Here is a 24,547-nt window from a genome sequence, read left to right as displayed (position 1 = left end):
ATTGTACATATACATCAAATACTCTGTACACTACACAATACTCACTATAACATTCACATTTAATATACATAAATCCAGAGTAGAGATGAGTGGGGTGCTGGCCACTAGATAGTGTGCTATCAGATAAGCATGACTAGGAATTGTATGGGGGTGAGAGAGAGATTGTCCATGTAAGTTGTATGTGTTTTGTGTGATTTCAGCCTACATCAGCATCACGAGTACCTACTGGCCATTCAGCAGCCTGATGGCCCGAGGGAAGAAGCTGAGTCAAAACCATTACCATCGGAGGGAAGAAGATGAATCAAAACCAGTACCATCTGAAGGAAGAAGCTGACTCAAAACCAGTATGATCAGAAGTCAGTGAGAAGAGTCTGTGACTAGGGTGGGCAGAGTCTTTTGTGATAAACTTTAACTTCCTTAGACAGCTCTGGGTATAGAACTTCAACCCTGGTGATGTTTTGGGCAGTGTATACCACTATCTGCAGAGCTTTGCCATCAAAAGTGGTGCAGTTATTCAAATCAGGATGGTCTCAACAAGTGTACAAGTGTAAGTTTACTTCATACCAAACCTTCTCAGCTTTCTATGGTATAAGAGGCACTATTGTGCCTTCTTCAGCATACATCCCGTATGTTAATCCATGCGAGGTCCCCTGTAATATGTATACCAAAGAACTTGAAGGTGCTAACCCTCTATACTGTAGCCCCAATGATGGTAATAGATATGCATATTTCCTGTTTCCTGAAGTCCACCATTAGCTGCTTGGTCTTGTTGATAGTAATTGTTACATCCTGTGGTTATATGGCTTTACTTTTAGTCTGATGTTGGACACTGCCCTTTGCCATTCCTTCTGCTTTTTGTGCTGGCACTCTCTCTCTCTCTCTCTCGCACTATCGTTTTCTCTCTCTTACATGTTGAACTGCTCTGGTGGTGATGTGTCTGCTGCGCCTCATCACATGCTATGATTGTCTGTAGCTTGACATGCCTTTGAAACATGTGATGCCTACATGGGGCACCGCAGTGCACGGCGTGGCCTATGATGGGTGATAAGTCACAAGAGTTAACATGAAGTCATTCATGCTGCTCACGTTCCTGTTAGATCTTTGGTGGATTAGTCAAGCTTGACGATGACAATGTTCTGACAATGTTGGCATCATGATAGTTTTAAACGGTCTTCTAGTCACATTAAGCAAATTAAAAAATGTATATTTTTCTGGTTTGTTTTGTTTGTCCTTTTTCTCCTGTGTGTCTACTGTAGGATAAGTTGCCCATGTGTTTTTCAATAAAGCCCATGGTGCGATTTAAGTGTGAATAGCTTTGTTGATCATGATGAAATTTGTTTATCATTAACAGTGGGGTTTTTCAAAATTAAGATGATATTTGCCTATCTGGTGTTTACACTGGTGGAGTCTACCAGGTTGACAGGAGTGTGGGGGTTGGACATTCTACAGGTAAGGGCACTGTTGACCTGCTGGGAGGAGACATTATACATGCAACCTTCATACATCTGCTGAGCTGTTCATGAGTCTGCAAAGCGAAAACACAGGAGCTTGTGGGAGCTTGTTGATGGTCATACTAGTTGGTATATTAGCTGCTGTAGCAGACTAGTGTTCTGAAACCCTTTGGCAATTAATTGAGAAGAAATACCTAAGAGATGGAAATTAATCACATTCCTTTAATGTAGTAATCCTGTGAACTACATGACAGACGCATTTAAAATAGATGATAGTTATCTGTAATGGAATAAATGTTTTAAGTTGTAATCCTTTTGACCCTGTGTGTAATGAATACGTAGCCAGTGTAAAGAAATGAGAATTTGAGTGATTTCATATGAGAGGCTTTTCTTCCACACACAGAACTGCTTTCTCTGAGTTCAGTATGTTTGGTATGTCAGATCAATTTGCTTTTCAAGTTTGATGATGGCAGGGAAAGAGCTGGAGTATATTTTACGTAGGCAATCCATATGATAGTCCCATGTTATTACTATTATGTGTTGGTTCAGCTTTGTGAAGCAAGCGTGTATACTGAAGCCATTGTGAAAAATGTCTCACCCTGGCCTGCATGGCTAAAACCTTTGTCATACGAGAATGGCTTCTTATTTGCAGGTGTTCTTGCCAGGTGAAATGCCATCTATCCAGAAAACACAAAAAGATATTAATAATAAGCAGCAACAGATGAACACAGTGGGTAAAAGTTTGCAAAACCTACACCCTGAAAAAGCAACATATGTAATTGCACAATTGATCCATAGCTGATATTCATATATCCATATATCAACCATATATCAGCTGATATCCATATATCCATATATCAACCATATATCAGCTGATATCCATATATCCATATATCAACCATATATCAGCTGATATCCATATATCAACCATATATCAGCTGATATCCATATATCCATATATCAACTATATATCAGCTGATATCTATATATCAACCATATATCAGCTGTTATCCATATATCCATATATCAACTATATATCAGCTTATATCCATATATCAACCATATATCAGCTGATATCCATAGCTGATATCCATATATCAACCATATATCTGCTGATATCCATGTATCCATATATCAACCATATATCAGCTGATATCCATATATCAACCATATATCCGCTGATATCCATGTATCCATATATCAACCATATATCAGCTGATATCCATAGCTGATATCCATATATCAACCATATATCTACTGATATCCATAATGCAGTGAGATGAGTAACAATGAAACGATATATTGCAGATATACACTACCTAAAACTGTTATTCTTTCACTCAAAAAACAGGGGAATATAATAATAAGAAAAACCTATAATTATACATCCATATGCACACATAAATAACAAATAATGGCAGAAAACATGAAAAAGAAAAATCTTCATACATTTTATTAGGAGACACAGTATTGAGATTAAAAATATACCAAGCCTACCTCTGTAAGAGGAGTTTTTCATGGTCTCCACCTCTTGGGGACTGACTGACTATTTCCAGCCAGAGATTTCTTATCCCTGTTCCTGATGATGTATTTGTGCTCACAAATTCTGGTTTGTAATTGACGATTTGTTTAACCTATAAGGGCAGACCAGTAGGTGTATGTTAAAAACACAAGTAGGTTATGCCACATGTAACATGCTGCAGATAAGACTGCTGGGAGAGATTTGGTGTTATTGGAATTCTAAATTACATCTATTTTAGGTGTACTTGGTTATGTTCGGTGAATTGTGTTTAGGGTACATATAAACAGTTCAAACTTAAAATGTCAAAATGAGCTCATTCTGTGGATGTTAACATATCGTGTGTTGTTGCGTGAACAGCTCATACTCTACTGGTGGTAAGTGGCCCCACCCTCTCCACCAAGAGCTGGTTACTGCCATTTTCCGTTCCTGACTTCCTTTGTGATTGTCTGTTTGTGTAAAGTGCTGGGGGCCACAACACTATGGCCACAACTATGGCTTACCAACAGAAATTGGCAGAGAAACTCCTTGTTCTTAACGACAGGGGTCAAGGGGTTCTAATCAGGATGAATCACATTAAAAAGGTAAGCGTAACATTTTCTCTAGTATGAAAAAGGGAACACGGAGGGCCGTAATTCTTACATCTGAAGATACATTTTTCTTTTTTTCAGTGTGTATGCTTTTACCATTTTACCATCTTAAAGTCAAATAGCCCTACTGTTTACTTTGTTTCATTTTTCAAACAGTTGTGGTTACATGGTTAATTATGTTGAGGCTTTATGAATTAGATTCTTTTAAAATTTTTGCAGAGGAAAAATATTTTAATTTATGTAATGTATTCTTGAGCATGTAACTTTAAATGTACATTCTGTATTTGTGGAAAAAATGTTGAGAAGATTAGGAGGAAGTATAAACAGGAAACCAAAAAATGGTGTCAGCCCTTTTAGCTACTCACAGCCATCTGAATGCATCTGTGCATCTTGAACATTTGTTGTGTGGTTCACTAGACATATTTTACTTGAAAAGAGAACTTAAGGGCTTTAGTTTGAATTCTATCATCTTAAATTTATAAAATCTTAACTGTACAAATTCAAAACTTTACAGGACATATATTTGACTTACTTTTATCTATACAATTTTAATATGCTAAATTGAAATATATTTCGGTTTCAGTTTCAGTTCTTTCTTTCAGTTCACTTCAGTTCTTAGTTGCATAAAAGGCTTTTCATTCATTTATCTATGCATTAATTTATTGATGTATTAATTTATTCATGTGTTCTTTCAGGATTTGTTTAACAGGTTCCTTTTACGGTACAGGATCAGTTTTCACATGTTAGGAGTTTCACTTATTAGTTTCAATTATTGGAAGATTTATTCATGAGGCTGTAGGTTTTGTACTATACAAGAAAAAGACTGTTTGTCCTCCCTTTATTCAAATATTGGCATATTTATCAGCCAGTATCAGCAAATCATTAAGTATTACATTCTGAATTTCTACAGTAAATAAGATACTAGGTGATATCACTCAGTTCATAACATAAATTGATTTACTCAGTGACAACCAATCACCAAACTATTAATTTTATCGTACATAATAATAATATAGTATAACTTAATCAAGTAATATATGTATGATAATATATATTATGTACTCACACACTGTTGTGTGTGTATGCTTGAGCTCAAAAAACATTATGTGATCTTTTGACCAACAGTTGGGCCATTCCTCTGACATTATTTTTAACATTATAACTGGCTGTGGTAGTTTCAGGAGTATTTTTGTTTGTTTTTGTTCTGCACAACCCCCATCTTTGGAGGATGTATAGTCCTTTTTTGTTAATAATACATATTTTATGAATCTATGAGGTCTTCAGTGAGACAGAGGACATAGAGAAAGGACAATATACAATTACAACAACAAAATAAAATAAAAATTGAAAAAGAACCAAAAGAAATTCCGGTGTGTTTTTGCTAATGCTGCATCAACAAGCTACTTGTAGCTGGCTGTAACTGTATTGTTGTGGTTGGCTGTAGCTGTAATATTGCAGTTGGCCGTAGCTGTAATGATGTAGTTGGTTGTAGCTGGCTGTAGCTGTATTGGTGTAGTTGGCTGTAACTGTAATGTTGTAGTTGGCTATAGCTGTAATGGTGTAGTTGGCTGTAGCTGTAATATTGTAGTTGGCTGTAATTAATGTTGTAGTTGACTGTAGCTGGCTGTAGCTGTAATGGTGTAGTTGGCTGTGGTTGTAATGTTATAGTGGGCTGTAGCTGTAATGATGTAGTTGGCTGTAGCTGGCTGTAGCTGTAATGTTGTAGATGGCTGTAGCTGTAATATTGTAGTTGGCTGTAACTGTAATGTTGCAGATGGCTGTAGCTGTAATATTGTAGTTGGCTGTAGCTAATGTTCTAGCTGGCTGTAGCTGTAATGGTGTAGTTGGCTGTGAGTGTAATGTTATAGTTGGCTGTAATGATGTAGCTGGCTGTAGCTCTAATGTTGTGCTTGGCTGTAGCTGTAATGTTGTAGTTAGCTGTATCTGTAATGTTGTAGTTGGCTGTAGCTGTAATGGTGTAGTTGGTTGTATCTGTAATGTTGTAGTTGGCTGTAGCTGGCTGTAGCTGTAATGTTGTAGTTGGCTGTAGCTGTAATATTGTAGTTGGCTGTAACTGTAATGTTGTAGTTGGCTGTGGTAGCGGTAGCTTCAGATGTTTTTGCTGATGGTACAACAGCAGGCTCCTCACTGCTAGGCATGGCGCTAACATGTGCTTGCTGCCCCCGTCTGCAGTTAGTACGGACTCATGTGGACCACTTCAAACACTGATAGATATGCAACTTTATTTGGATAGCATGTCTTACAGTGGACATCAACAAAAAGCAATTTTATGAAGAAACGATTAGAGATACTTTATGAGCAACTTGAGGCCACAGTAAAAATATTTCATGATACCAAAAAGGAATGACATTGAATAATTACTGAAATTCAGCATAATAACAGAAAAGAAAAAAGGAAAGTTCATTCAGAATACTAAAACAAGATTATGCACTGGTCTCATATACTGTAGGTGTGGTGGATGGGACAGGCTTTGTGGTAACCAGTGCACACATCAAGCTAGCAGAAAATGTAAGGTTGTTGGATCTACAGTCCTCAACACAGTGTATAGCATAACACAAACAGAAGCTTTAGCAGGTCTTATGTAAAAAGTGAGGACCAGAAGGTAGCACAAACATTAAGACTTCGGTCCTGTTCTAGACCAGTTATGGTTGGGGTTAGGATTAGTTCTCTTCTACTCCCCTGTGAACAAAGTTTGATAAAGAAAGCCAACATGGACATGAAAAAAATTGTAAAAGTATAGTCTGTCAGACACGCCACTAAATACATCCGAACTACACCACTGTTTGACTTTAACACTAATAAAATCTCTTTAAAATGTGCATGTCATAGATAGCTAGTGTAATTTTGCCCCAGTTAAGATCTTAGCTTCAACTGATTTTAATTTCATCTTCAAGGATCTCAAGTTGGCCAAAAAGGATATTTGTGATATTACAGTAACATTTCAGTTTGTTAAACCTCTATATGTCCACACATACTCACCAATATGAAAAACAAAAGGCTTGGCTAAACATTTTTTATACTTGGGTTATAGGTTGTGGAGGGACTTTGTAAGAAAATGTTCCAGCCTCTGTTATAATTCTTTTAGTTTTTCTGAATGCTACATTTGCTTTGTTTCACATCAGTATCCTGCTGCTGGACTCAAACAATGTACAGCTAAATTGCAAAGCAGTTGGCATAAGAAAATTGTGTAAATATAAATTTGTTTGCACAGATGAACAAAATTAAAATGAATGGTGTGTATAATATGACTGCTAAATGATTATTAACTGACTAAATACAAACTATTAATGTGTTCATTGTCTTAGACTTGCACAGATCCTAAACGAAGACCATCCTTCCTCGCTGACAAGTCAATGGAAGGAGTTGTAAAGTACATCAACAGAAAATTCCCCAACATAGATTTAAGGGGAAGCAGTGTAAGTATTTTATTTTTTAAAACAGTAAAACCCATTCATTGTTAATGGATTGGAGCAGTATCAGTGGTTTGATGAGGAATTAACTTTTCTCCCCAAATGTGTGCAGCAACAGCTGAGCAACATACAGAAACAGAAATCTGCAGTATTGGAAGGCTTGAGCAGTTACTATGAGTCTTTCATTGATGTCATGGAATTCAGGGTAAAATATTTAAACATACACACACATTCATATGTATATATGAAATGTTTGGACACTTTATTCTCTACTATATTCTATATAGACTTTATATTATATGCTTTATATTCTATATACACTTTATTTTTGTATACTATAATAATAATAACTTACATAGAATTTTACAATTACCAAAACCAACAAAACAAAACAAACACACACAACTAAATTCCTGATGGCTTTCGAGGATTCTTTTTTTTGGGGGGGTGGGTGTCTTCCCATTTGTAACATTGTCTCAGCCTGCTTCCCAAGGCTGCCTCCTGTTGGGTAGGTGTTGTTGTGCTGCTGTTGTGGTACTTATAGGTGTTGTGGTACTTATAGGTGTTGTGCATAGGTGTTGTGCTGTTGTTGTTGCACTGCTCTGTAGGTGTTGTTTTCCAGCAGTGCATTTACATTTACATTTCTGCCATTTGGGAGATGCTTATCCAGAGCGACTTACAAAAGTAGTTTGTCATTTACTCATAGAATACATCCTAGCCAGTACAGTAGGTTAGAGTCCAAGATAGCATTGAACTAGAAAACTGTTGCAATACAGGGATCGGTGCTGTTGCCTAGAAATGCAAAATACATAAGCTCTATAACAGACAACAATAAATGCAATAAACAATACTCTAAAATAAGTGCAATGCTGATGTGTAAGTGTTGTTGTGTTGTTGTGTAGGTGTGTTAAAGTGCATAATGATTGGCGGTGACATTTCCCCAGAAATGTTAAGGGCCCGTATCCTACAATATGCTTTTATTTTAGATTTTTCCTTGATGCCACTTACAATGTTTGTGTGGATTTATGTCTCAAGAACAGGGTTAGGGTTAGGGACAGTCACAACACATTCTCAAATGACCATTTTCCACCTTCTCTCGATCCCTTAGAAATTAAACAGGAGCAGCTGTGGCTTAGTGTTTGAGGTACTTGAGGGGTAACCAGAAGGTTGCCCATTCAAGCCCTTAACGTTCCCTTAACCTTTAATTGCTGAAGTTGCATTCAGTCATATCTGTAAGCCGCTTTGGATAAAAGTGTCAGCTAAATGTAACTGTTGAAACTCTTACTGTGCCTTTAAAACAGATATAAAGCAAGTGAGCTCTGTTCTGATTGTACAGTATACCCTGTATTGTGCCTCATTCAAACAGCACTCAGAGCTTTAACACGCTTTGAAGAACTGCAATATAACTGGACAGGACTAAACTGCTGTAGGGCAGAACAGGCATAGATAAGTTTGCACTTGTGACATCAGAGAAACATTGCTTTTGTAACAATGAGTGATTGGGACGTGGATGTATATGCTGAGAAGAGCAAGATTTATTATAGACAAATCCAGAATCATAATTATTAGTACAATCCAGGGTCAGTGAGCCAGAGTCCAAGAATACATACAATACACATCTTTTTGTTTTTAAAGAAACAAAACACAAAAGGGGAAGCAGGCTATAACAATCACACTGGCAACAATAGGAACAACTAACCCTAGTGATAAATGAGACTTGGATCACATGAATGATGGGCAGGGAAAACACAAGGTAGTCTATTGTATCTCTGTATAGAAATTCTCTATGTTCAGTCAGTCCTTGCGAAGACTCATTTACCTGTCATATGTTTTCTGTTCTCTGTGGTTCTTGGATTTTTGCTTTTTCCCCTTTGTAGTGGTTTGCCTTACTGGGTTGACTTTATCTTGACTTCCACCTGGTTTTTGACTATGACTTGGTTTGCCCTTATCAGATTAAAATACTCTGATCACTGCATTCAGTTCTGTCTCTGTTCACCAGATGCTACACCTACTTAGTTTGTGTGTTATGTTTAAGCTGAGGTTTTTTTTTCATATTGGCTAAATATTGTGCATATAACACATAAGTTACAAGCATCGCATTAGATTTGGTGATCACTTGGTGATTAGTAGATACAATGTGAAAATATTCCAAGATCTTGCCCAAAGTCACTTACTACACTTCTTACTCTTCATTATATTTACCTTGCAATTAGGTGACCGATCAATCAGACCAGCTGGCTATCTAGATATCCCACATTGTGTAACGTTGTGGAGTTAGAGCAGGATGCGGGGACAAGTTTCATGAAATATAGACATACGTTTATGAACACACAAACCACGAAAGACGTAGCACGTAGGCTATCATGGCTAAACACTGACACAGTAACACAAACGATAGACTTTTATACATGCATACTAATGACACACAACAAGGATCAGGTGTGGAACACGGGGGGGGGCGTGGCCACACAGACGAACACACGCACACGTACACACACACATACACACACACACACAAAACACACACGGGGAGATGTTTGGGAGGAGGGGCCGTACCCTGACACATTGCCTAGCTAACAACTTAGAATATAATTGATATCAGACCAAACTTTACTTTCATATTAATAATGCAGATTAAGAGAGAGCACTGATTTCACACACAGATATGTGAGCCTTAAAGAAAAGGATATATCGTGAGCTATTTTTCATAAATGTAATTTGAGTCCCACACCGCAAAATGTGTCTGTTCACTGTTCATTATGTTGGTGTACTGTGCAGTTGTGTAACTTAATTCACCAGTCCTCCCACACTTGACAGGTTGGGATGTACAAAATGTAAAAACTATTTTAAAATGTAATGGGAGGAACGGTGATGCATATAATGGAGTAAAAGTAAAAGTTTGACGTTGCAAATATACTTGAGTAAAAGTATAAATTACACTCTTTTAAAACAGCTCTTAAAAGTACAATTTGTTCAAAAAGGTGCTTAAGTAAATGTAACAGAGTAAATGTAGCATGTTACAACAGAGTAAATGTAACGGAGCAAATGTAGCGTGTTACAACAGAGTAAATGTAACAGAGTAAATGTAGCATGTTACAACAGAGTAAATGTAACAGAGCAAATGTAGCGTGTTACAACAGAGTAAATATAACAGAGCAAATGTAGCGTGTTACAACAGAGTAAATATAACAGAGTAAATGTAGCGTGTTACAACAGAGTAAATGTAACAGAGTAAATCTAGCATGTTACAACTCTGTTACAAATGTAACAGAGTAAATGTAGTATGTTACAACCACCTCTGATGCTGATTAATTTTTCTTTAAAAGAATTCATCATCAGTTGTTAATTATGTGCTAATCTTACCTTCCATGTTATGATACAAACCAGAAAGTGTTCCCTAGTTTGTACTCATCATGCCTTCCAGCCTTGGCACTACACTACCCACAAACCCTTAGTTCGCTGCAGGTCACCTGATTATTGGTCACTCTTGTTTCTAGTTACGCCTCTGTTATCTCCCTATATAAGCCCGTCTTATTTTGTCTGCTAGTCACACATTTCCAACCATTTGTATTTACTCCTCTTGCTGTTCTGGTTATGAACTCATTTCCCTGCATTTTGGAATAGTGCTTGCCTATATGCCCTTTTGGATCTGTTCGCTTATCGTCTGTTATCTGGATCTAACTACATGTAAATAAATACATCAAAAATGTTTTACATTTCACAGCTACATATTTTGGTTTTGAATGAACTTGCTGTAAATTAAAAGATGAAGTGCATTGTCCTATTATCGTTACTGAATAAGTGGCTTGTTTTACTCAAGGTATCAAAATAATAAATCAGTGTAATGATGTTAATTCCACATATACCTCTTACTTGTTTATTTCAGGACCACGTTTATGACTTACTCAACACAATAGATGCCTGCCAGTGTTTTTTTAACATAGTAAGTATTGCATAAATTGAAGTATTCAGACCTAGAAATAGAACTTTCTGTAAATAACACTGTCAGTTTTATTTATAAATATGATTCATGGCATAACAAGTACATTCATTGTTTCAGACTGTGAATTTTGACTTCACCAAGAACTACCTGGACCTGATCATTACCTATGCCTCAGTCATTTTAATGCTCTCACGCATCGATGATAAAAAAGTGCTGGTGGGAATGTATAACTGCGCCTATGAGCTGTCAAATGGAAGCAGGTAAATATGACTATTTGATATTTCATTTGTCTCACTTGTTTGAGGGAAGTGCACACTCAGACTGAGTAATAATATATTATGAGACTATTTGTCAGGCGCCACAATCTTGGACATTCCCATGTATAATAAAGCTGCATTGTCACATCAAATCTGTGAACATCTGGACTCCATCTATATTGCAACACAGTAATGCAGGAGGCCATTTGTAACTTTGAATTACTAAATTACTATTACTGAATTACTAAAAGGGGATCACAGAATTGAACAGAACTTTAATAGAGCTTTTAGATCAGAATTGAAAAGAACGAAGCTTTTATGTCATTAACACAAGAGCTACCTGGAACAACCGAGCTCATTTTGTTTTCTGCTTCTGTTATGGCTGCCCACCCCTGTCTCCGTGGTTTCTCAGTCTCATGTCTGTTTTGATTGACTTCCTTATTGCGGTTCCATTCCTTGGATTTGTTTTCTCCGCCCCTCATGAGTTGCACCTGTGTATTGTTTAGTGTTCGCTAGTCCATGTATTTAATCCCTGATTTTGTGCTGTCTTGTTGCTGGTCATTGTGAATCGAAGCCTCTGTGTGTTAATCCATGTCTTTGTGATTCCTAGCCTGCATGTTTATCATGGCCTCCATGTGTTAATCCGTACCTTGTTTGTGCTATTCCTAGCCACTGTGTTAGTCCTAGCCTTTTACTTCCAAGCTTTATGTTTTGTTTCATATAGTTTAATCATGTATTCCTGAGCTTTGAGAATTGGCTCACTGCCCCTGGACTGTTCAAACAACTCTGGATTTGCCTGTAATAAAACTCATCTCAGCATATGCATCTGCTTTTTTACACACACACACACACACACACGGCTCTGGTACCGGAGGTTGGGGGTTTAAATCCAAACTGAGGCATCTCCAACAAGGTCCCTGACATAAGGTCCTTTACTCTACCCACCTACCTCACTAACAATGAGGGTCAGAAATAAGTCACACTGGTTTGGACATTGCCTGGGTCAGCAAGAGCAGGGTCAGAGAGGGTGACGAGGGTATATACAGAGGATGTGGGAACTATGGATGCTTTGATACCCAACATCTAGACTAACACCAAAACAACTAGTGGCTGAGTGTGGCAACTGCTGTCATAACTAGAGATTGACCAGATACAACTTGAATACTATGTCATCATCATCATCATCATCATCATCCCCACACCCTGAAATTTGGAACCAAGGCCAAATGAGCCCCTGTACCAAGCTCAACACCAGAGCTTCTGACCTGAGATCTTGGTTAAGCTGGGAACCAGTCATAGCAGAGGACCAAGACCAACTAAAGTACCTGCAAAGCTGTTGCAGGACAAATCACTGAGACCAACCAGATAATATACGCCACAGACTGAGTGCAACGCTGAGCGGTCAGGAGGTGGAAGCAAGCGCAGAGAAGATCGAGATCTATTAGGGGAAAATTCAAATCATGGTCATTTGGATAGTCCAGGGTCATTGAGCCAATACTTAGAATATGGAGATACATGACAAACACACGAAAGCAAACAGGAAGCAGGCAATAACGAATGCTAGGAAGAACTCGGAGGCTAACAAACATGAAGGCACAGAGTACAAACTTACATGCAGGCTTTCAGATATTCAGACATTGAATGAACAGCAGAGACACAGGGAACCAGACAGGATTTAAATATATGAACTATTTAACTCTAAACCAGACACAGGTGAAAGTAATAACAGCCGTGGAAAAACAGACGAGGGGGTGGAGAAAACTAAACCAAGGAACAGAACAACTAGGAAGTAAAGGAAAACAGAGACATGACAGGGAAACCATGGAAACAGGGAAGCCAGGAGGTGAAGACAAACATTTATTCACACTAGATAAGACACAGAGAAACAATAATCATTCTGGCATTCACATGAAACAAACAGAGCAGCGTGATACAAATGAAGAATGATAAACAAGCACATAAGCAGACACACAAATTATAACCATGAACGAGACCATTAACACACATGCAATGCCCTACAGTGACAGACAACATGCTATACAACACTGGGGTTTAAATACAGACATAAACGATATGAACAACAAGGTGCAGGTGTGTGACCACAAGAGGGCGTGGTAACAAACAAGGGGGCAGTCACAGAGAGAAGAGTCAACAGTAAACTCCCACTGCACGTGATGGGCCGTACCACGTGATAAGTGAGAAGGGGAGCATACCATTACAATTATTTTGAGGTTTTTTGAGGTAGTAAAGGTTTAGAAAGTCATATTTGGACTGATTCTGGGGTACCTGTAGTCTCACTGGCAAAACTACCCCTCCTCAATTTTGAGGAGTTTTGTTCTCTGAGTAGTTTTGCTCACTTATGAGGGCTTTGCTCAGCCAGTGAATATGGGCTCAGCTGTGTATCATTATAGAATCTGCTCTCAGAGTTGGTTTGTTTTTAAGCAACATGTATCCTACTGGTTGATCTTGTTAGCATGTGAGTCTCGCTTCACTGCTGCATAGGTGTTGCCTTTGCAGAACAGACGGTATTGATTACACTCGGGAGAAAAGGTGTGCATGTTTTCCACTGGAGCAATGGCCCATTCAGGAGCATTTCCCATGAAGAGTCCATTTAAAATTGTGAAGGACCTGAATTGTGTGTGAAACTGTTCACTGCAACAAGAATCCCATGCATTGGTCCAAGCTGCTGGTGTATTCTCCATGCAGTGCTACAGCATCTACAGTGACAGCCAGCAAGGGTCAATCAAAGTCAAGCCAAAAAGAACAGTCCAAAAAAGAAAAAGGAACTTAGGAAGAGGCACTACAATCAATACGATTATTTATCTGTGCAATTGTTACTCATGCCATTTCAGAACAACTAATGTGTACTTTTGTATGTTCATTTTTGTATCATTCATATCATCTTTTTTAGTTTTTCATTGTTTATGTTACTTGCACAGTGACCCATCTTACCCTCGCCTTGGACAGATGATTCTGGAATATGAACATCCTTTGAAAAAACTCACTGAAGAGTTTGGTCCCCATACCAAGGTAAATTGTGTTGAGATTTTAAAAAATCAGTGACAAGTGAGAGAAACCATGAACTAGAATGTCATCCGTAAATGCATTTCTGTTTTGTTCGCACGGGGAAGCAGAGTATTTGGTGATTTACTCTGAGCATAGTAATGTAACATCGCAAGCATATGAAACACATGCTGTGGTGGAGGACCATCTGTTGGTCTTTGCTCAGAATGGTGAAAAGAATCAAGAAATTATTGTGCAGAAGACAACAGAGTTTCCACATTATTAGTCTTGCAACGAATAGTGAGTAAGAACAGGACATAACAGGAAAACCAGGGCTGTAAATACACAGTCAGATTAGAGCCAGATGAGACACAGGTGCAAAAAATGAAACACGGAGACAAGGCAAAGACTAAAGCCAGGTCCACACTGTGCAGTAATCAGCCCTGATTTGCTATCATAGGCCAAATCGTGCATCACACACAAATATCTTTGCTCATGAGTTAAGATCAGTGGACACAGAATGCACAGTGTGACGTATTCTGTTGCCGCCTGTTTTGTGCCTCTGTGAAAAAAGAAATGACTTTTGAATAGTGTCTGAAAATGTATATCAAAATTACAGTGGAACGACTCCTATGAGGTTCGTCTACAAGCCACCAATGAGAGGAGAGCACTGAGTGATGTGAACCTCACGAGACAATGAAAAATACTGACCATAGTGAAACATAAATAAATGTGGCAGTTGAAAGCAGCGCAGTGGTTTCTTGAGGCATAAAATTGCACTATTTTCTTTTTAGATACATGTACACTGAACATAGTCATTTCCTTTAATTCCATTTCCTCAAATTTATTGTTAGAGAATCTCTATGGTCTGACTTTAAAAACACGTGATATCACACAGTCGGACATAGAATTCTACCAATCCTTTACTGGCATCATCTCATACAGTCTGACATATAAGACCACTGAAATCACACAGTGCCAGACCGGCTTATAACAAAACAAAAATAAAGCCACATGGGAACCACAATGCTAAGCAGGATACTGTGACAAGCCACAGCTAAAATGAAATGTAACATTTTTTTGTGGATTACATTTACCTGATACTTTTATCCAAAGCAATTTACAATTATGACTGAGTACAACTTGAGCAATTGAGAGTTAAGGGTCTTGCTCAGGGACCCAACAGTGCCAGCTTGGCGCTTGAACCAGCAACCTTCTGATTATAGTACCTTACCTTAACATGCACATCCTTGAGACCAGACTAGGATAGAAAACTGGAATAGAGATTGATTGCTTATTTCTTTATTTTCTCTCTCTCTCTCTCTCTCTTGCTCTCTCTCACTACTTATTCTGCTCCTTATTGTTTATATTGTTATTGTGGTGTCCATTGTCATCCAGAGGAGGATGAGGCTTGGTTCCTCTCAAGGTTTCTTCCTCATGCTCTAGGGAGTTTTTCCTCGTGACTGTCACCCTTGGCTTGCTCACTGGAGCCTTGGACTTGGACATGTATAAACCTGTTTATACATGTATAAACAGCTTTGTGAAACATGTACTGTAAGGGCAGTGGTAGCTCAGTGGTCAAGGTACTTGACTTGCAGTCAGAAGGTTGCTGGTTCAAGCCATACCACTGTTGGGCCTCTGAGCAAGGCCTTTGACCCTCAAGTTGTACTCAGTCATAATTATAAGTTGCTTTTGATAAAAAGTGTCAGCTAAATATAAGCGTATAAATGTATGAATAAATATGGCTTTGTGTTCTCTGCCTTTTTGCCTCCTGATGGCCAGTCAGTGACAGAAGCCTTGCTCTCGCTGCATTCGGTTTATCCTCGTAGGAACCTACCAGCAGAACAATGGCGCAATGCCCAGCTTCTCAGCCTCCTGAGTGTTCCTGCCACAATGCTCAACCCTGCTATGTGTGACACTGTGAGTATGCTTTCTTAACAGCACATAGCTAATATCATATAACTTCCCCAGCACTGATGAAGTGGTAATGTTTTAATATCCTTGGATATATTGCTGTAAAATTAACTTCCTAGATCCTAGAAGATACTAGGAGTTAGGAATTAGTTAGTCTTTGAAATTAGTTCAGTAAATCCAAGTTAGATACAAAAATGAAGAAAGTATCAGGACTTAAAAGTGCTGTAATTCTCTCTAAGAGCTCCATTCATTGAAATCTCAGGATAAAAGATGTAGTATACCATATACGTGTGCAAAAGTGAAATTGCACTTGGTAAAATGGGTCATTTGAATTCCGACATTATGTTACCAATTATCAGTTTCACTTACCGATTTGTAGTATTTGCAGTACTCTCTATATAATTTTCATTTGAAATAAGCAGTGCTGGTTTAGATCATTTAATATCCTGTATGCAATATATTGTGATCTACTAGTAAGTGGTACTACTATTTGTCTTTGTGGTCTTACAGATGGCTTGTGAATATCTATCCATGGAGGTGATGGAACGCTGGATCATTTGTGAGTATCTCTTTTATAAAATAGCCTTAAGTCACATTGGAATAATTGTATTGCTACATTATATTGCATGCTACATTTTATTGTGTTGTTAACCCCCCGCCAACCCTAATTGAAACATTTTCAAAACTCATTTGCCACATTTTAAAGCTACTTTTGCTTTTATATTCTAAAGGTGAGGTTGGGGTTTTATTTGAAAACGGGACACTTGTCTGGTACCAGACAGCCGCTGACACAAACTAATCAGGCCCTAATCAGTTATCAGTTATTCTGGTGGTGGTTTCTGCAACCCTGGTTGGGATTCTGGTGGTGGTTTCTGCAACCCTGGTTGGGATTCTGGTGGTGGTTTCTGCAACCCTGGTTGGGATTCTGGTAGTGGTTTCTGCAACCCTGGTTGGGATTCTGGTGGTGGTTTCTGCAACCCTGGTTGGGATTCTGGTGGTGGTTTCTGCAACCCTGGTGGACAGTGCAGGACATCATAACTCTCATCCAGAGTCAGATATTTCCCCTGAATCGGGCCGTGTGGCTACTCTGTCCTGCTACTCTCCTCTTCAGGTGTCAGAAGGTCCGTGGACAATGCAAAGTGGGTGATAAAATAATGTTTCCTTTAACGTCTCACTCCAGACTTATTAAGGTTGTTACCATACAACCTAAAAACTAACTATGATCCCAGAACAGATTGAAATTGTCAATGAAATTCAGAAGAAATTCACTGATGTGCTGCCCATGTTTGTGATTGTGGAGTCATCCACGATCAGAGCTATGACTGCAGTGATCATCTCAGCCGAGAGCCACTAATTATTTGGCCTTCTGATGTTAGCCTGCTTAGTATTTCTGTTCTCGCTTGCTGATTTGTCTTTTGCCTTTGTGCAACTTATCAGTACTTTGCATGGTTAGGTTCTGTTTAACAACTCAGATTGAGGCTTCAGGGAGCTCAATGAATTTTATAGCCTTTGCTTTGCTCATTGTGCTATGCTGACATTAGCTTCATCTGACTCAACTTTGAATAAAATTATGTTTCTGAAAAGTATCGGTGATTCGTGGTGTCTCCCAGGGTGCAATTCTTCTAATTTAATGTACACATGCTTCCTCTGGGCAACGTCTTACAAGTCTTTGGTCTATCTTTCTACAGCTGCACAGACAACACTCAGATTTAATTGTCAGGTTTACTTGACACACTTTGTGATGTGCTCAATGCACTAACTGGATGGACCACAACTTTCTGCAGCTAAATAAAGTTAAAACAGATTATTATATTTGTGAAAAGCAACAAGACCTCTCAAAAGCCCTCAAATTGAAATAGCTGGATCATAACCTTGGTGCAGAGGTCTGAGCTTTTTTTTTTCCTAAAAGTTGAACTACTTGACCAGACAATGCTGTCTAACTGTCTCCAGCAGAACAGGTATAAATCAATCAGTTAGGGGACAATTTGGTCATATCCAAATATTGGTCTGTTTTGGTTAAATTTGAATTGTACCTGAATTATGAAAATGTACATGTTCAGTATAGTGTGGGCCCATTGTAATAGAACCTCCAACATGCTGTATAGCTGGTCTCAGGTCTTATCTGGCTACCCAGAATAACAATGTCAAATAAAATGAGGATTTTCCATGGAAAGATTATGTGGTTTTCTGTAAAATCACCCCCTCTCCTTGAAAAAAGTGTTTGTTTGTTTTTTGTTGTTTGTTGTTGTTGTTTTTTACAGTAACAGTGATCTTGCTAAAATGTCATTACTGTAAATTCTGTCTTGCTAGATATTTTGATGAATTGTGTCTTGTGTTTGTCAGTGGGCTTCCTGTTGTGCCATACCAGCCTCAACATAAATGCTGCATCTCAGGATTTATGGAAGATGGCTTTGCGCAGTGGTCTCTACGTCACACTCATCAGAGATGAAGTCATTAACATACACAAGCTTTCAGAGGAACACCTTGATGGGCTCAAAGGGTACGAGGAGTTCAGACTACATTATGTGTACTGTATATAACGTGAGACAGGTGATATAGCTCTTAAAAATGCTGAGGCTATAGTTACCAGTATCTTAATATATTATTTGTTGGTGGTTTTGGAACAGATTTCAAGTGAGGATAGTGGTGTAAATAAAGAGAATGTGATTCGTTTCTTCTTTGTAGATACAGCAAGCGTCTTGCTGATATTAAAGAGTGTAAAGAGCATACCATTGTGAACTGGTGAGCGCTACATACAAAAACAATTAATCATGCTGTGTAAGGCATTTTAATGAGTAACGCTAAATGCAAAACAAACTCTCTTTTGTGTCAAATATTACAGTGGGGCAACACACAGAGAGAAACGACACTTCCTGAGGCACGCTTTGAAAGAACTCATCAAAGTGTTAGAGGATGAGCCTGCGCTGCTTGGACCCAAGGTTTCCATCTTAGCATATTAGTGGGTGACCAAAGTGAAGCAAAAAGAATAAGGAGAAAGTCATGTCTCCTTGTTTCTATGTATAACTTATATAATATATAATATAATATATAACTGTTCATGCTGAAGTATATGTATAATGTACATGTTGAAGCATATATATAACGTACATGTTGAAGCATATGTATAACTGTTCATGCTGAAGCATATGTATAACGTACATGTTGAAGCATATGTATAACTGTTCATGCTGAAGCATATGTATAACGTACATGTTGAAGTATATGTATAACGTACATGTATAACGTACAAGTTGAAGCATATGTATAATGTCTGATATAGTTTCCCGTATTCCTTTCTTCTTTCTTTATTCACTAAGGTGTTATTCGTGTTCATGGCTCTGTCATTTTCTCGTGATGAGGTGCTCTGGCTCGTGCGCCACGCTGAGAACATCCCTAAAACCAAGACACCTGAAGACTTTGCTGATGTGTAAGTTTAAAGTGTGCAGTCTGCAGACTTACAGTTAAGTGTCTTTATGCAAAGTATTTCTAAGTGGATTTTTTAAATATCTGGGTTCTGCAGGCATATGGCAGAGCTTCTCTTCTATATGGAGAGACTGCAGGCACTCTTGGGTCGCTATAACTATGTTATTCAGCGCTATCATCTTCAATATCTGTCCCAGTTTGATGCCCTAATACTCAATGACACCATACAGGTATATCTTTTTGTCCTTTTAATTTAACATAAATACATAAATGAAAATCATCATTCATGAAAAATTAATTAAGGGCACATTATTATTATTATTACTATTATTATTATTATTATTATTATTACTATTATTATTATTATTACTATTATTATTACTATTATTATTGTTACAATTATTATTACTATTATCATTACTATCATTATTATTATTACTATTATGATTATGATTATGATTATTACTATTGTTAGTATTACTATTATTATCACCATTATTATTAGTAGTATTACTATTATTATTATTATTATTATTATTATTATTGTTACTACTATTATTACAATTATTATTACTATTATTATTATATTACTATTATTATTATTATTATTATTACTATTGTTAGTATTATTATTATTACTATTAGTATTATTATTACTATTATTATTATCACTATTATCATCACTATTATTACTATTGTTATTACTATTATTATATTATTATTGTTACTATTATTATTACTATTATTATTATTATTATTGTTGTTATTATTATTATTATTATTATTATTACTACTACTACCACCTTCATTATTCATTTTTGTTGCTGTTGTTTTGTAACTCATCTTTGTTCAGTTATTTGTGCATGTAAAATATCACTGTGCCCTTTTCTTAAACTGTATCTGCTAAATGTACTTATTAGAACTCATTAGAAACTACATGCAGAGTTGTTTGGTCATTTGAAGGCTGCAGGCTATGAAAGAACCTTGGGGCAAATGTGAAGTGACTACTGAGGGTAAGGGTTAGGGTGGGGGTTACAGATAGGTTAGTTTGGATTTAGGTTATGTTAGACTAAACCCAGAGTACTAAAGTACTAATTGTCAATCACACCCCTTCTGTATCTAACACACCTTAAACAATTTCCAGAGTATCTATGTCTGTCCTGAGGAAGAATCAGTGCTTATGACCTCATTTGTTTCAGCCCTGTCTGCACTGACCCTCAAACAGTGTAAGAAAATCTTTATCTGACTTTATCTACATCTAAAAAGTTTGTGAACCTTTTGCATTACCTTTCTGCATGAATAGCTCCTTAAATATGACTTGGTTGCACACACACACACACACACACACATATATATATATATATGAGATATTTCTATGTCTAGACATATTTCACTGCGAGTTATACTGTGTATGACTATGTATGTGACGAATAAACCAAACTTGAACTTGAACTATTTATCTTTTCTCCCGCTTGTCTACCAGTGGAAGGTGGTAAAGAATTTGATTTCAAGGCTGTCAGAATGGACTGGCTAAGATTACAGGTACTGATGTGAATGTTATTGGATTTCTAGATTTGATATCTCATGGAATATTTTCCAGTAAAGCATAGATAACACCATATTTTGGTTTTATTTAACATTCATCTTATGAAATCCCACAATGCGATTTACTCTGTGTATATACACTGCCTGGCCAAAAAAAAGGTCACTACCTGGATTTAACTAAGCAAATAGATAGGAGCCTCCCATTGGATAATTACTGCATGGGTGATTTATATTTCAGTTGGCAACAAGTTATTTAACCCTAACGGATGCAGTGAGTAGCTTCTCATTTGTTAAACAACCATATCGAAAGACACATCCTGTGGTCATGGAAAAGATGTTAATCTGTTTCAGAAGGGTCGAATTATTGGCATGCATCAAGCAGAGAAAACATCTAAGGAGATTGCTGAAACTACTAAAATCAGGTTAAGAACTGTCCAACGCATTATTAAAAGGACAGTGGACAGTGGGGAAGGAATGTGGGGAAGGAATGCGGTCAGGAAAAAATCCTGAATGATCGTGATCGGCAATCATTTAAACATGTGGTGAGATCAAATCGTAGAAAAACAACAGTAGAACTCAGGGATATGTTTAATAGTGAAAGTAAGAGCATTTCCACATGCACAATGCAAAGGGAACTCAAGGGATTGGGACTAAACAGCTGTGTAGCCTTAAGAAAACCACTTGTCAGTGAGGCTAACCGGCAAAAATGGCCTCAATTTGCCAGGGAGCATAAAGATTGGACTCTGGAGCAATGAAAGAAGCTCATGTGGTCTGATGAGTCCAGATTTACCCTGTTCCAGAGTGATTGGCACATCAGGGTAAGAAGAGAGGCAGCTGAAGTGATGCACCCATCATGTCTATTGCCTACCGTACAAGCCTGTGAGGGCAGTGCTCTGATCTGGGGTTGCTGCAGTTGGTCAGGTCTAGGTTCAGCAACGTTACGTGCCCAAAGAATGAGGTGAGCTGACTACCTGAATATACTGAATGACCAGGTTATTACATCAATGGATTTTTTTTCCCTTATGGTACGGGCATATTCCATGATGACAATGTCAGGATTCATCAGGCTCAAACTGTGAAAGAGTGGTTCAGGGAGCATAAGACATCATTTTCACACATGGATTGGCCACCACAGAGTCCAGACCTGAACCCCATTGAGTATCTTTGGGATGTGCTGGAGAACACTTTGCACAGTGGTCCAAATCTCCCATCACCAATACAAGATCTGGGGGAAAATTTAATGCAACTCTGGACAGAAATAAATGTTGTGACATTGCAGAAGATGTGGAAACGATGCCACAGCGAATGCGTGCCGTAATCAAAGTTAAAGGCAGTCCAATTAAATATTAGAGTGTGTGACCTTTTTTTGGCCAGGCAGTGTATATAATCCCACAATGTGATTTACTCTTTGCATATATACATATAATCCCCAGGCCTACACCAGTGTAGGCAAGGCCACCCTACCCTTGAAGGAGTATCCAGACCTTGCCAAGATAATGAACATGACCCAGTTCCACACCAAGATGATGGACAATGTGGATGAACTTCTCAATGAAACAGCTGATCTCTCCTCTCTGTGGTAGGTTAAAATTTAAAAGCAAGCCTGGTTCTTTTTGCAGTGTATCATTCCTAATCTCTTAATCTTGAAGTGTAGGCTGAACCTATAAGACTTTGTAGTGAGTACAGTTAGTAACCAACATGCAGTAGCAGGAACCACTTAAAGCTACGTAAGTCTTTTGTTGTAGGAATGCATTGCATCTGCACATCTTATGTTCAGTCTTGCCCTAAATACTCTCATAATAGATAAACTACAAGAAGGTGCTTCTCATCAACATTCCCATAATTATTAACTTGACAATACTTTTTAAATAGAACAAAGTTACAAATCATGAAGGACAGGGCTTTTTGAACCACAACTTAAATTACAGTGCATCCAGAAAGTATTCACAGCACTTAAATTTTCCACATTTTCTTATGTTACAGCCTTATTCCAAAATGGATTAAATTCATTTTTGCCCTCAAAATTCTACACACAATACCCCATAATGACAAAGTGAAAAATGTTTGTTTGGAATTTTGAAAATGTATTCAAAATAAAAAAATAAAAATAAAAACACATGTACATAAGTATTCACAGCCTTTGCCGTGAGACTCAAAATTGAGCTCAGGTGCATCCTGTTTCCTCTGATTATCCTTCAGTTGTTTCGACAACTTGATTGGAGTCCACCTGTGGTAAATCTAGTTGATTGGACATGATTTGGAAGGCACACACCTGTCAAAATACGGTCCCATAGTTGACAGTACATGTCATAGCACAACCAAGCCATGAAGTCCAAGGACTTGTCTGTAGACCTCTGAGACAGGATTGTATCGAGGCACAGATTGGGGGAAGGGTACAGAAAAATTTCTGCAGCATTGAAGGTCCCAATGAGCACAGTGGCCTCCATCATCCATAAATGGAAGAGGTTTGGAACCACCAGGACTCTTCCTAGAACTGGCCACCCGGCCAATCTGAGTAATCAGGGTAGAAGGGCCTTAGTGAGGGAGGTGAACAAGAACCCAAGGGTCACCCTGACAGAGCTTCAGCGTTGCTCTGTAGAGAGAGGAGAACCTTCCAGAAGGACAACCATTTCTGCAGCACTCCACCAATCAGGCCAGATGCAAGCCACTCCTCAGCAAAAGGCACAAGACAGCCTGCTTGGAGTTTGCCAAAAAGCATCTGAAGGACTCTCAGACCATGATAAACAAAATTCTCTGGTATAACGAAACAAAGATTGAATTCTTTAGCCTGATTGCCAAGCGTCATGTCTGGAGGAAACCAGGCACCACTCATCACCTAGCCAATACCATCCTTACAGTGAGGCATGGTGTTGGCAGCATCATGCTGTGGGGTTGTTTTTCGGCAGCAGGAACTGGAAGACTAGTCAGGGTCGAGGGAAAGATGAATGCAGCAATGTACAGAGACATCCTTGAAGAGAACCTGCTCCAGAGCACTCTGGACCTCAGACTGCAGCGAAGGTTCATCTTCCAACAGGACAACGAACCTAATCACACAGCTAAGATAACAAAGGAGTGGCTTCGGGACAACTCTGGGAATGTTCTTGAGTAGCCCAGCCAAAGCCCAGACTTGAACCCGATTAAACATCTCTGGGTAGATCTGAAAATGGCTGTGCCGCAATACTCCCCATCCAACCTGATGGAGCTGGAGAGGTTCTGCAAAGAAGAATGGGAGAAACTGCCCAAAAATAGGTGTGCCAGGCTTGTAGCATCATACTCAAAAACACTTGAGGCTGTAATTGCTGCCAAAGGTGCTTCAACAAAGTATTGAGCAAAGGCTGTGAATACTTAAGTACATGTGATTTTTTTGTGTTTTTTATTTTTAATAAATTTGCAAGAATTCTAAACAAACTTTTCACTTTGTCATTATGTGTAGAACTTTGAGGGGCAAAAATGAATTTAATCGATTTTGGA

General features: G+C 38.1%; 1 protein-coding gene across 1 annotated transcript in view; it reads left to right on the top strand.

The window, feature by feature from the left end:
• The first annotated feature begins 3,395 nt into the window (after nt 1–3,395).
• nckap1l (NCK associated protein 1 like) overlaps nt 3,396–24,547 on the top strand; it is a 30,804-nt gene continuing 9,652 nt past the window's right edge. The window contains exons 1-16 of the mRNA XM_027016596.3: nt 3,396–3,554; nt 6,887–6,997; nt 7,104–7,196; nt 10,878–10,934; nt 11,052–11,194; nt 14,131–14,221; nt 15,977–16,114; nt 16,619–16,667; nt 18,452–18,608; nt 18,794–18,850; nt 18,951–19,047; nt 19,426–19,535; nt 19,629–19,761; nt 20,676–20,757; nt 21,015–21,073; nt 22,510–22,655. Coding sequence (XP_026872397.2) covers nt 3,453–3,554; nt 6,887–6,997; nt 7,104–7,196; nt 10,878–10,934; nt 11,052–11,194; nt 14,131–14,221; nt 15,977–16,114; nt 16,619–16,667; nt 18,452–18,608; nt 18,794–18,850; nt 18,951–19,047; nt 19,426–19,535; nt 19,629–19,761; nt 20,676–20,757; nt 21,015–21,073; nt 22,510–22,655 — 1,625 coding nt within the window. The 5' untranslated portion in view covers nt 3,396–3,452. The remainder of the gene's footprint in view (nt 3,555–6,886; nt 6,998–7,103; nt 7,197–10,877; nt 10,935–11,051; nt 11,195–14,130; nt 14,222–15,976; nt 16,115–16,618; nt 16,668–18,451; nt 18,609–18,793; nt 18,851–18,950; nt 19,048–19,425; nt 19,536–19,628; nt 19,762–20,675; nt 20,758–21,014; nt 21,074–22,509; nt 22,656–24,547) is intronic.

The sequence above is a fragment of the Electrophorus electricus genome, chromosome 22, assembly GCF_041902795.1.
Source record: "Electrophorus electricus isolate QZ-2024a chromosome 22, ASM4190279v1, whole genome shotgun sequence".
Lineage (NCBI taxonomy): Eukaryota > Metazoa > Chordata > Actinopteri > Gymnotiformes > Gymnotidae > Electrophorus > Electrophorus electricus.
This window is presented reverse-complemented; position numbering and strand designations above follow the sequence as displayed.